Source organism: Myxine glutinosa, chromosome 8 (genome assembly GCF_964187855.1).
Source record: "Myxine glutinosa chromosome 8, kmMyxGlut1.1, whole genome shotgun sequence".
NCBI classification, from domain to species: Eukaryota; Metazoa; Chordata; class Myxini; order Myxiniformes; family Myxinidae; genus Myxine; species Myxine glutinosa.
This window is the reverse complement of record NC_136268.1, coordinates 125,353,481-125,367,980: the sequence shown is the minus strand read 5'-3', so window position 1 is coordinate 125,367,980 and position 14,500 is coordinate 125,353,481. Positions and strand designations below refer to the sequence as shown.

Below are 14,500 nucleotides of genomic sequence, written 5' to 3'. Positions count from 1 at the left end.
CTCTCTCATGCACAGATTTATCCCATCTCGTCTTCAGTTGTCATACCTTTCCTCCCGTCCATGGTACACGGAATCTTGTGGTGAGGCTGTTGCGCAGAAACAACTTGCCTTCATCTCCTGGAAAGCAAATCCAACGGAAGGAAATCTCATTTCCTTTCACAGAGCCCGAAACAAGTGTGTGTCCACCCCCAGGAGAGCCAGGAAACAATATCTCTCCGTTCTCAAGACCGAACTCTCTTATCTGTCTCCCTCTTCCAAATCCTGGTGGCATCTGGTCAAATCTGTTTCTGGTGTTTGTTCCCCCTCCATCCCCTCCCTTACCTCAAACGGCTACACAGCTGACTCCGCATGTGAAAAAGCTGAATGCCTCAACTCTGTGTTTGCCTCTAAATCTTGTGTCCCAAACCCATCCCTCTCTGTACCCACCATACCCAGTCGTACCCAGCTGCTCCTGAACTCCGTGTCCTTTCCTCCTGACAAGGTGGAAAAGTTTCTGTCAACCCTCGACTCTGATTCTGCAACTGGACCTGACGGCATCAGCCCACGGGTCATAAAATCCTGTTCTTCCGCTCTTTCACTCCCTCTCTCTGGTCTCTTCACCCTCTCTTTTGCTCAAGGTCAACTGCCATCTGCTTGGAAATCAGCCAACATCACCGCTTTACACAAAAAAGGTGGAAAAACAGATCCTAGCAACTACAGACCAATCAGCCTTCTCCCAATTATCAGCAAAGTCATGGAATCCATCATTGCTTCGGATATGAAATCTTTCCTCTTCTCCAATGGCTTGATCTCTGATCATCAATTTGGTTTCAGACCAGGTCACTCTACTCTGGACATGCTGCTTCTGCTGTCTCAACAATGGATGGAGGCCCTCAATGCCAAACAGGAAATTAGAGCTGTCTCCCTCGACATATCACGTGCCTTCGATACGGTCTGGCACCCCGCTCTGCTCACCAAACGCTCCTCCTTTGGTATCCATGGAAATCTCTACGCATGGCTGGCGGACTTCCTTTCTAGTCGTAGTCAACGTGTGGCCCTGAATGGGTTTCTCTCATCTCCTCTTCCTGTTCAGGCTGGAGTTCCCCAAGGCAGTGTTCTGGGCCCTGTCCTTTTTCTGGTCTTCATCAATGATCTCTCTGACTCTCTTGAAAATCCTCTCTATCTCTTTGCTGATGACTCCACTCTCTGCCGCTCCATTCCTCATCCCTCAGATCGGCAGTCTGCAGCCTCCTCACTCTCTGCAGACCTGGACAAAATCACAGACTGGGCAAACAAGTGGAACATGTCTTTCAATCCTGACAAATCTCACACTCTTACGATGTCTCTCCGAAAAGACCGACTGGACAACCCTCCCATCTACTTTCTGAATAATCCTCTCCAAGAAGTTCTGTCACTCAAGCTTTTGGGTCTCACTATCTGCCATGATCTTTCCTGGGAAAACCACATTTCCAAGCTGCCCTCCAAAGCCAGTCGCCGATTGGGGATCCTCCGTCGTGCGAAGTCCTTCCTTGGCACACCTGAGCTCCTCACCACATACAAGGCTTTCATCCGCAGCTCAATGGAGTACTGCTCTCCCCTCTGGGCTGGTGCTCCTGCCTCACACCTAGCTCGTCTTCACGCTGTTGAAACCAAAGCGTTCAGAATCATTGGAATCTCCCGCGAAGAAGCTATCTCCGAGGGCCTTTCACTTACTCACCGCAGGCCGGTTGGTGGTCTTTCCGTCTTCTACCGACTCCTCTCCGGCCTTGCTCCCCCAGCTCTCTCTGGGCTCTGTCCCCCAAATATTCCTACAGGTCGCACAAGATCTGCCTGCAACCCTCTTATGGTTAAACTGCCAAAATCAAGACTCTCTGCTCACCTTCACTCCTTCATGCCTCTTTTCTCCCGCCTCTGGAACAAACTCCCTCGCTCTCTTCAATCCCACTCCTCCCTCCATGTCTTTAAAACGGCTGTTCACCACCATCTCTCTATCTTCCCCAATCCAAAACCTTGATCTTTTCTACCCCTGCTAATTTCACCCCAAATCCACTTTTTTGAGGTGCCGACTTCTTTCGTGGAAGTCCTTGGTGTCCTTGCGTTTTATACCTATCCTGCCTCCCCCCAGGCCCTCTCCCTCCCACACATCTCCCGATGTCCCTGCTCTCAAATGTTGTGTTTGTGTGCTTCCTCCCCTTCTCTCCCCATCTTGTCGACCGCTCCCCTTTTTATATACTTTGTTTGCTTGTTTGTTTGATTTGTTTGATTGATAAATGTTAGCTCTTTCACGAGCCTCGACTTTGTATACAAAAAAAAAGAGATGTCACGGCACAGGGTGGCATCATCATCAAGGAGATAAAGAGGATTTTCCAGAGAGTCAGAGAGATCATTGATGAAGATGAGGAATAGGGCTGGGTCCAGAAGACTGTCTTGGGGCATTCCAGCCTTGATAGGGAGAAGAGATGAAAGGATTTTGTTGAGAGCCACATTTTGGCTACGAAAGTAAAGGAAACTAGAACGGGCACTCGGTAGAGCGCATACCTTCGCCGCAGCTACTGTTCTGTACTTGGCATGGGAGTGTAGGGAACAGAACAACAAAAATACGATTTTGACCTTTTCGTGACCTTGACCTTGACCTTTGACCCGATTGCTCCCAAAATCTAATCAAATGTGTCCCGTATAATAACCAATCATCCCACCAAATTTCATGCAATTCGGTTGAATACTTTTTGAGTTATGCGAATAACATACACACACACACACAGACATACAAATAAATACACAGCGATCAAAACATAACCTTCCGCTTTTGCGAAGGTAATCAGATTCAACTGAAGATTTTAGTATCATCTGCAAAGAGGAAGATGCCACAGCTAATGATCTCAGGCTAATCATTCACACAAATTAAGCAAATCATTCACATAAACACACGTGTCACAACACACAAAGTTGTGTAATTTCTTTTGTAATTTCCTCTCACCATCTGTCTGCAGAAGCTACCAATACTCCCTGTCCGCAGAAGAAGGCGCAAGAAACATCGAAGATGAAGGTTGGTGTCAGATTTGTTTTTTATTTTCGCCGAACTTGTTAATTTCTGGATTGTTGTGAAATAACAAATTGATTCGTAGAATCCTGATGTAATTTCATCTCGAAATGCCTCATTAAGTCTGTGTAACTACTCCATCCTTCAAGTGCAAATTTGGTGGAAATTTTGAGATCCTCCACAACCTCCTCATTTCAGGACATGTACTGGGCTGGTAGGATAGCCGAGACTCTCGAGGTACGCGCACTCGTCGCTGAGCCGTTCAGTCTGGGATTGAATCTCGACCCAGGTGTAAATTTTCATCCTGGTGTTTAATGCAGGCAGGGCGAGACTTCAGTGTGTGTGCCGTCCCTCATGTGGACATTAAGCCGGAGGACGCATCCGCCAGCCTTGGTCTTTGGTGGACGTTAAAGATGCCACAGTATCTTTTGTAAAGGGTAGGCGAGTGCCTCATGTTGTTGGTGTTGTTGCCTCATGTGTTGTGGCTCATGTTGTTGTAGGCGAGTGCCGTGCACCACAGTGTTGTCGCCGGCACCCAAACGAATTACTCTTTCTCCTCCCGACTGAATACTGGGAAGACGATGTCAAACCGCGCAGCATCACACTCTGTAAAGAGTATGGTCCAGTCATTGTGCACTGGTCGAAACCCCTTCGCGTACACAACAGTCCACAATCCCTGACCTGCACTCTCCGTTGAATTCATGCATTACAGCTTGGTCAACCACTATTTTGTATGGCATTGGCAGAACATCCCTTGCAGTGATGAAAGTACAAGCCAAACACAGGGAACTCCATTCGTTTCCAATAACAGAGTACTCGGTAGGTTGGAATCCTATGAAAGTAAACTTTTTTGTGAAAAAGTTTTTGCTGCTTTCTGAGCCTCAACTTTGTTGGGCTCGGGGGGGGGGGGGGGATTGGGGAAAGGGAGAAGAAGTTTTGGTGCAGATTTTTAAAAAGTCTAATTCTATCCCTTCCTTGTACTCATGAGACAAAAATGTTGGTTTTTCTATTGTGGTGGTAAGCTTGTATTTTAGGGACTCGGATACAAAATGTGTAAATCATAAATTTGACATTTAATTGCTCAAAATGGAACTCCTAAGCTTTTGGCTCGGGTTCACACTCGGCTCACTTGGACTAGACTACACCATGCATTACAACAGGAAGATGGTGCTGAGTTTAATAAGGAGGACAAGCAACGGATGCGAAAGGAAAAGAGACAGCAGAAGAAAGAGAGGAAGGAAGGTGGTCGGCCATTAACTGAATCAACAACCGGTACAAAGTTCTAAAGTCTATCTACATCCATTTCATTTTACCCATTATTACACACACATCCAGCACCATTGCGCAGAAATGTAAGTCTGGAAACTCTTAACCCCCCTCTCAATGTTGCCAACACAGGTGGACAAAAATCGAATGCGCCTCGGCCCGACGGAGGGGACAAAGCTGTTGTTAAAGCCGATGTGCGTGCAGAACGAAGAGCCAAACAGGAGGCAGAGAGGATGAATAAACAGAACAAGAAAGCTGAGGCGGCTGGAAGCTGTGGGGCACCGCGGCAGAGGCAGCCTTCTATGTCGGAGAGCAAAACAAAACCGTTGGGCACAGAGGGAAAAACCAAGGCTGTGGGATCTGAAAGTGGATCAGGTAAAGGTGTTCCTGTAACAGCACGACACCGCATGATGATGATTATGATGATGTGCATCCTATTTGCTTTATGTTGCATGTCGCTAGGCCAAAGGTTGCATGTGGCTAACATTGTGGTTTTCTGGTTTCAGACCTTCGCTAAGCTTGTGGCCTGATCCAAAGTTAGAACCAACACTGCACCTGAAGTTAGAACCAACACTGCACCTGTGTGATGCCCCCTTTCGATCAAACTTCGCGTAATGTGCCTTTGAAGTTTGATTGAACCGAATACCCCGAGAGTACAAATTTAAACTGCACCATATATATTGTGGCCAATGGCCACAGTTGTATAAAACACACGCACATGCACATACACACGCACTCGCTTATTTAAAGTGCAATAAAAGTTAAAATCAATGGATCTTATACATATACAGTGCCTATAGAAAGTCTACACCCCCTTTCAAAAATTTGACCTTTTGTTGCCTTATAGCCTGGAATTAAAATGCATTAAATCAGACATTAACACCTTTATTTACACATCGTAACCCACAACTTCCAAGTAAAAAACAAATTCTACAAATTTCAGAAAATTAATTAAAAATACAAAACTAGAATATCCTGGTTGGATAAGTGTCCACCCCCCTGAATTAATACTTGGTGGAAGCACCTTTGACAGCAATTATAGCTGTGAGTCTGTTGGGATAGATCTGTACCAACTTTGCACACCTTGATTGGGAAATATTTGCCCATTCTTCTGTACAAAACTGTTCAAGCTCAGTCAGGTTGCGTGTGGAGCCTTAATGGACAGCCACAGATTTTCGATTGGATTTAGGTCGGGGCTCTGATGGGGCCACTCGAGGACATTAGCCACTCCAGTGTAGCTTTGGCTGTGTGCTTCGGATCGTTGTCATGATGAAAGGTGAACTTCCGCCCAAATTTTAGCTTTCTTGCAGAGGGCAGCAGGTTTTCCTCTAGGATTTTATGTATTTCGCTCCATCCATTTTCTCTTCTATCCTGACAAGTGCCTCAGTCTCTGCTGATGAGAAACATCTACATAACATGATGCTGCCACCATCATGTTTCGCAATGGTGTTATGGTGTTCTTTGGGTGAAGTGCTGTGTTGGGTTTATGCCAAATGTAACGTTTTGCATTTAGGCCAAAACGTTCCATCTAGGTTTGGACAGACCACAAAACGTTTTGCCACATGGCTTCAGAATCTCCGGAGTGGTTTTTTTGCATACCTCAAACAGGACTCAAGGTGGGCTTTTTGGAGTAATCTCTTCTGTGACCACGGATCACTCAAAATGATCCGTGGTCACATTTTGGACCTTGTCTGCTCCACTGGATTAAATTTGCACCATCTCTCTGGCTCCGACCTCACCCTCTCTGACCACTTAGCTATCACTATGACCATCAACATCCCCACCCCAACACCAAGACATTATCGCACTATCAACTTCCGTAAGCTAAACTCTCTTTCACCTGCCTCATTCTCATCCACCCTCTCTGAAAAAATGTCCACTTCTCCCTTCGTTGACCTCCACACCCCTTCCGACCTCACTGACTACTACAACCACACTCTCTCCTCCTGCCTTGACCAGCTTGCGCCTGTAAAAACCAAAACAGTTTCTTTCACCCATTCTGCTCCCTGGTTTACCCCTGAACTCCGCCTGATGAAAACTCGTGCTCGCCAACTTGAAAGATTCCGCAATAAAACAGGTCTCACAGTTCACTCCCAAGCCTACAAGGACCACCTACAACACTACAAAGATGCCCTCTCCCGCGCCCGCTACGCCTACTACTCTCAAATTATCCACTCTGGCTCCGGAAACCCAAAAGCACTCTTCTCGACAATAAACAAACTCCTCCGCCCCCTGAACACCACCACCCAGTCATTCACAGTAGACAACTGCATCTCCTTCCTCTCTTTCTTCCAACGCAAAATTGACAACATCTACAACAGCTTGACCACCGCCACACCCGCTCCCCCTCCAACCACCTGCCCCCCCTTGTCCTGCCATCCCCTGTCTCGGTTCTCCCCAATCTCCCCTACTGACCTCTCTGGACTCATCATAGGAATGACAACTGCCACCTGCACTCTTGACCCCATCCCCTCCAGCTTTGTCAAGGCCTCCCTCCCTGCTCTCTCTCCACTTATCATTGCAACAATAAACTCCTCCCTGTCTACAGGCATCGTCCCACCTTCCCTCAAAATTGCTGCTGTTACCCCCATTCTAAAAAAACCTGGTCTAAACCCTGACACCCTAAACAACTTCAGACCCATCTCCAACCTACCCTTTCTGTCAAAAGTTTTGGAACGCGCTGTAGCCACTCAACTCAAACATCACCTCTCTGCCAATAACCTGTATGAAACATTCCAATCCGGATTCTGCTCCAACCACAGTACTGAAACTGCTCTCCTCAAAATCACCAACGACCTTCTCCTCTCCTCTGACGCTGGCAACCTCAACATTCTCGTCCTCCTCGACCTCAGCGCCGCCTTTGACACCATCGATCACACCATCCTCCTCACCCGACTTGAATCCACCTTTAACGTTACCGGCACTGCCCTCTCTTGGATTAAATCATACCTCTCTGACAGACGCCAGTTCATCTCCATCAATAACTGCAAATCCCCCACTGCTCCCCTCCCCCAAGGTGTCCCCCAAGGTTCAGTTCTTGGCCCCCTCCTCTTCATCCTTTACCTGTCCCCCCTCGGTCACTTAATCCGCCGTCATGGTCTCCAATTCCACTGCTTCGCCGATGACATCCAGCTTTTCATCTCCACCAAGTCCGTCTCCACCGACACCCACTCTATCCTGACAAACTGCATCACTGAAATAAAATCCTGGCTTCAAATCAACTTCCTCAAGCTTACCTGTGATAAATCTGAAATAATCATCATTGGCCCAAAAACGCTCACAAAATCCACCCATAACTTTGCCCTCAACATCGACGGTATCCCAGTATCCACCTCCCCTCACATCCGGAATATTGGCGTCATCTTTGACCAAACCCTCTCCTTCGACAAATACACTAAACAGATCACAAAGTCAGCCTTCTTTCACCTGAAAAACATTGCCCGTCTCTGCTCATCCCTCTCCTCCACGGCTGCAGAAACCCTCATCCACGCCTTCATCACCTCCCGTCTGGACTACTGCAATAGCCTCCTCTATGGTTCACCCACAAAAATCACCAATAAACTCCAATACATTCAGAACTCCGCTGCCTGTCTACTCACCCATTCCCGGACCCGTGACCACATCACCCCCGTCCTTTACAAGCTTCACTGGCTCCCCATCCCCCAGAAAATCCAGTACAAAATCCTCCTCTTGACATACAAAGCCCTGCATAACCTGGCCCCATCCTACCTGGCTGACCTCCTCTCCAGACACACTCCCACCCGCAACCTCCGCTCTGCTGGTACCAACCTCCTGACCCCCTCCATCCAGACCAAATTCAGATCCTGGGGGGACAGGGCCTTCTCCATCGCTGCTCCCACCCTCTGGAACTCACTACCTCACACCATCAGAGACTCCTCCTCACTCACCACATTCAAAACATCACTAAAGACCCACCTGTTCAACACTGCATTCAACATTCAACCCACAGCATTTAACCTCTGACTATCTCTTCTCCTTCTCCCTCCTTTTGCTTTAAATATTTCCCTATTGATTCTTGTCTTTTTGCTATTGTTGTTTTCATGTATTGTTATGCATTATGTTCACTCTGTCAAAGCGCCTTTGGGCTTCTTGGAAAGCGCTATACAAAATAAATGAATTATTATTATTATTATTTCTTGCCACCCCACCGTACAGGCCACACTTGTGGAGTACTTGGGATATTGTTGTCACGTGCACACAGTGAGAAGTTTTTGCCCTAAAGGCCTGTAGCTCTTTCAAAGTTGCCATTGGCCTATTGGTGGCTTCTCTGATCAGTCTCTTCCTTGATTGGTCATCCAGTTTGGTGGGACGGCCTGATCTAGGCAGAGTCTTGGTGGTACCATTTGCTGTCCACTTCTTAATGATTGTCAAGTGACTGTGCCCATTCTGAGATCTGTGCCTTTCCACAACTTTATCCCAGAATTCTTTTGAAAGCTGATTGGTGCTCATGGTTGAGTCTTTGTTGTGAAATGCACTACCCAGCAGAGGAAACCTGCAGGAACAGCTGATTTTATTTTTAAATAATCAGAATCATGACAATTTAACACAGGCGGAGGCCAATTAACTTGATGTGTGATTTTGAAGGTGATTGGTCACATTTGAGATAATTTACAATTGCTATTACAAGGGGGTGGACACTTATCAACAACAACAACAACAGGCATTTTAAGGCCATTTTCCCTGCTAGAGCGGGGGTTAGCCTTGCAGGCCCCATGACAATCTTCTCCATTTTGTCCTATTTTCTGCATCTCCCCTTGTTAACCCCCTTGCCCACATTTCTTCTTCCACCATCTTTAGCCAAGTCTTTCTCGGTCTTCCCCGTCCTCTACTTCCTTCTACATTAATTTCCATCACTCTTCTCAACCAGTCACTTTCATCCTTCCTCAACACATGACCAAACCATCTCAACCTCTGACCTCTCACTCTCTGACCCTCTTCCCAATCCAAGCGTTCTCCGAACATTTTCCTACATGCCTCCAGCACCTTTGCTACCTCTTTCCTTGCAGCCTTCTTGGCTGCCTTATAACTTTCATGCTCTGCCTCTTCTGCCCCCGTACCCTTCGCCTTCTGCCACTCCTTGAACTTCTTCCTCTTCTCGTCAATCCTCTTTCCAACTTCATCATCCCACCACCATGTTTCCGAGTGTTGTCCACCACCATGTTTCCACCACCATTAGCTCTTTCACGAGCCTCGATTCAGTATACGGAAAAAAAAAAAAAGAAAAAAAAAACCTGTTCCTCTTCACAGCATCAATCACAGGCTCTATTCCCATCATCTTTCGCAATTCATCATTTGTCTTCCTCTCTCTCAACGATGCTCTGCACATCCACCGAACCATTTGCATTTCCACCCTTTCCAGCCTTCGTTGCTGCTCTACGTTCATTACCCATGTCTCGCTCCCATAAATCATAACACTTCTCACACATGCAGCATACACTTTCTCTTCAGCTGCAACGACACCCCCCCCTCCTCATCAGCACGCCACTCAGTTCCCGAAACTTCTTCCATGCACATCTCACTCCAGCAACCGTCGCAGAGTCTGATCCACCTTCTCCATTCAGCATGTCTACTAGGTAGCAAAATGTTTTCACACCTTGCAGCTTCACGCCATCTCCAAGATCCAACTCAACATTCCCTGTATGCACACCTTACACTTGAATGTGGCTGCCACACTGGTTATTGACCCTCTCAGACCACTACATTTTTGATGAACCCACTCAGCGCACATTGTACATTGAATGGAGTTCACTCCGACACCCTTCCTGCACACAGCACATGGCCACTTCCCAGTTCTTTCCACCTCACCACATGCTTTACCACTTGCCATCACCTTCGTCTTTCCGATATCACCTTCAGACCTTTCGCCTCCAAACATTCCTTCCACTTGTGCCTCTTCTCCTTTAGTCCATCCATACTTTCCCCAATCAACACCAGATCATCTGCATACAACAACTCCCACGGTGAACCCTCCTTTACGTTCCGAGCCAGCACCTCCATCACAGCTACAAATAGTAGTGCACTTAATACTGACCCCTGATGCATTCTCACCTTCACCTCAAACTCACCACTGTTCCCGTCCTTCGTCCTTACAGCTGTGCACGCTCTCTCATACATTGCCATCACGACTGACCAACCATTCCTCGACTCCTAACTTCCTCTATAATGCCCATGTCACTACTTCACGTGGAACTCGATCGAATGCTTTCTCCAGAGCAACAAACCCAAGAAAGAACTTCCTCCTCTTCTTCATGTACTTCTCCGGCAACTGCCTTACAATAACAAAGCGCATCTGTCGTTCCTCTTCCTGGCATAAATCCAAACTGAATTTCATCAATCTTCACTTTCTTCCTTATCCTCCTCTCCAACACCCTTTCCAATACCTTCATTCCATGCTCCAATAACTTTATCGCTCCAAACGAGCCACGGTCCAGAGGGTCACCTTTCCCCTTGTATAGAGGGACAAGGGTACTCAGGTCCCAATCCACTGGAATGCGGCCTTCTTTTACCACCAGATTACAGATCTCTGTCGTTCTCTTCAGACCCCAACTTCCTGCTGCCTTCAACATATCTCCCACAACTCCCGTCGGCCCTCCCGCTTTTCCACTCTTCATTGCTTTTATCGCTTCCTCAACTTCCTTCTCAGTTATCTTCTCTGCCGATCCTAAAACTGGGTTACTCTCTATGTTGCTGTCCCATTCATTCTCTGCATTCAATAGCATTTCCATGTATCTCTTCCATCTTCCTTTAATTCCATCTGGGTCCACAACGATTTGTCCCACTTCATCCTTCAAGCAACTCACCCCCATCACATCACACCTCTCTTTCGCTGTCTGCTTTGCAATCCTGAATACCGCTCTCTGACCCTCTTCCCAATCCAAGCGTTCTCCGAACATTTTCCTACATGCCTCTAGCACCTTTGCTACCTCTTTCCTTGCAGCCTTCTTGGCTGCCTTATAACTTTCATGCTCTGCCTCTTCTGCCCCCGTACCCTTCGCCTTCTGCCACTCCTTGAACTTCTTCCTCTTCTCGTCAATCCTCTTTCCAACTTCATCATCCCACCACCATGTTTCCGAGTGTTGTCCACCACCATGTTTCCTTTTGTCCATCCACATACCTCACCAACGGCTCCCAACAAACTATCTTTCATTGACATCCAACCACTTTCAAGCTCAACCACATCATCCTCTACCATGCTCAGCCTCTCTTTTAATGCCTCCCTCACTGTCAACTCTTTCAACCTCCACACCTTCATTATCGGTTGGTACTTCACCCACCGAGCTCTCCTCGCACCTTTCACCCTTATGTCACAGACAACCAAGTGGTGCTGTGAAACAGCCTCCTCCCCCGGGATCACCTTTGACTCCCAGAGGTGCCCCCTATCTCGCCTACGCACCATCAGGTAGTCAACGCAACGGTTGTCGTCGACCTACCTGACGTGTATGTAACAAGCTTATTAACATCTTTCTGGAACTGAGTATTACAAATCAGCTCCATCAGCAAACTCCAAAATCCTTTCACCTTCTCCATTCCTCACACCATATCTGTAACCCCCATGAACTCCCTCAAAACCATCCATACTCCTTCCCACATGTCCATTTAGGTCTCCTCCTACCACAACAACTTCCTTATCTTTCACATTTTCCATCAGCTTCTCTATTGACACCAGAACTGGCCTTTCTCTTCATCGCTTTGACCAACCTGCGGAGCATATCCCAAGATGATGTTCACCAAGAGCTTTCCAATCATCATTTTTACCAACATCAACATTTCACTCAGTCTAGTCACACTCACCACACTGTCTACAAACTCCTCATAAAACAGGACACCAACACCATTCACGCCCTCCAGGCACCCTTGCCACACAAACTTATATTTCTGTCCCTGCCTACCCTTCACCATTCTCACACCACTTCCCTTCCGTCTCGTCTCCTGCACACAACTTATGTCCACTCTTCTTCTGACCAATACTTCCACCACTTCTCCTGATCTCCCTGTCATTGTCCCTACATTCCATGTCCCAAACCTCAGAAACTTTTTAGGGCATCAGACGTTTCGTCTTCATAAACGGAGTGATTTCCACCCTTGCTTTGATCGGGTTCCCCACCTTTATTTTTGAAGAGAAAATCAAGTCGGGCTGTACCCTGCCCATATGTAATTGTACTTGTCATGGTTCCCTTTTTGAGGCAATGTTTTATGGCCGGATGCCCTTCCTGACACCAACCCTTTTAGTCGCCTCTTACGACACGCAGGGATACGGTGTACCTATTCTAAACCGGGGTACACACCGGGTACCGCAAGGGACACTAATCCAACCAATATATTCCAATTTTGAAATTTTAATTAAATTTCTGAAATTTGTAGAATTTGTTTTAGTTGTGGGTTAAGATGTGTAAATAAAGGTGGAAAAAGTCTGATTTAATGCCTTTTAATTCCAGGCTTTAAGGCAACAAAAGGTGAAAAATTTGAAAGGGGGGTGTAGACTTTTTATATGCATTGTATTTATGTATGTATTTATATGTGACACACTGTATATTGAAGTACTTGGATTTCTGTTTTAGAACCCTCCGTCCCAGATCAGCTTGTCGGTATTGTACTTGTAATTGCTTTGAAATAATATCCTAGATATTATCTGGATAGCCCAGGCTAAAGTGGAACGTTTTGACTTTTCCAACTTCATTTTGCCCTGATAAATGGCACCATTAATTAATAGGGGATGTCAAATTTCTTGATGTCATTTCACAGCATTTGTGTGGAGGATTTCGGAGCATGTGCAGGCCGATGATCCTGCTGCTCAGAGGAGGCTTGCCAAGAAACTGGAGAAACAACAGGCAAGTGCAAGTAGGCCAGCCCATTAAGCGAAGAGAAATTGTCTTGTGTCGAGAATTGCAAAGAATCTCTCCTGCTAAATTGAATCCTCCTTACCTGGTTTGCAGGTACCTCAACGTACGGACAGCACACGAAAAGTCAGCCTGTTCTCTCATCTCCATCAATTCAGTCGTCAAATGTCCCTGACACAAAACCTCCAGTATGCATCGCTTGCATTTCTTCGTGACGATTCATTTTGTTTGCTTTCTGCATACTATTTTTGGCATAGTGACACCGCATAGTCTGTACCTATGTTTGTTGATTTATTTGGCTGCACTCGCTTTACATCGTACATGCGTATACAGAATAAAATTGGCAAACCAGAAATGTTTTAACCATATAAATGACAGGGTGCTTTGCCAAATTATAGAATGCTTTGAGAAAGAAACATTCTGCAGCAACTAAGCCCCACGAAATACCTTGTGCATATATTACATGTAGGAAGGATATGGACATTAGGAGATGTCAGAATTGGTGCTTGATGTTAATCGTGGTGGGATGACGATCATACTTTGGATTTGTTATCGCGATAACAATGGAGATTAATTATTGAGATAACTGCTGCATCTGTGCAGTAGGTTAACCGCACCTTGAACCCTTACAATGATGGTACAGTCGTGGACAAAAATATTGGCACCCTTGCACTTAAAAAAAAAAAAACACTTTTCTGTAAAAATAAGTTGACATTGACAAAAGTATTTGGTCTCCGCAATTCTTTATTGTTAATATTACAGAATCTTTGTTTTTGATTCAGAACTTAATATATCATTAGTACCGGTTTGTTTGTACATTAGTACTCCCCATTAGTAGGGGGGAAGGGGGGGAAGTGAGGGGGGAAGGGGGGGGAGGGGAGGAGGGAGGGGATGGGGAGGGTGAGGTGAGGTGAGGGATGGGAGGGGGGAGGGGGAGGGGGTGAGAGGGGGGAGGGTTGGGAGGGGGAAGGGGGCGTGGGAGGGGAAGGGGGAAAAGGGAGGAGGAGGGGGAAAATAAAATGGAGGGGGAGGGGAGAAGGGTAGGGTGGAGGGGGGAGGGAAGGGGATGGCCAGTCAACAACGACGTTGCAGTTCTCATGGTCGGACAGCAGCACAACAATCGGACATAGTCCTGCATATTCGCAACAGCACGAAGCGGATTTTGGAAGCTCACTCGGACAAAAGCCTCGCACAAATTACGCCGTGAAGGCCCAATGGTCATGTCTATGCCACAAATCACGGGCGCACTGAATTGAAAATATATATAACGCTCATACTCCGTGAAAAGTGAAGCCGCCGTGTCGCCATCTTGGTCAGCACGACTCGACCAACTCGCTTCGCGGATCTCGTTTTGTGC

The 14,500-nt window shown here is 46.7% G+C and overlaps 1 protein-coding gene across 1 annotated transcript in view; it reads left to right on the top strand.

Annotated features, from left to right (window-relative positions):
• The window catches only part of EIF2B4 (eukaryotic translation initiation factor 2B subunit delta), a 30,907-nt gene that overhangs the window by 3,329 nt on the left and 13,078 nt on the right, over nt 1-14,500 (top strand). Inside the window, exons 3-7 of the mRNA XM_078783722.1 lie at nt 2,970-3,025; nt 4,180-4,291; nt 4,418-4,660; nt 13,049-13,134; nt 13,240-13,331. Of these exons, the coding sequence (XP_078639848.1) occupies nt 2,970-3,025; nt 4,180-4,291; nt 4,418-4,660; nt 13,049-13,134; nt 13,240-13,331 (589 nt within the window). The remainder of the gene's footprint in view (nt 1-2,969; nt 3,026-4,179; nt 4,292-4,417; nt 4,661-13,048; nt 13,135-13,239; nt 13,332-14,500) is intronic.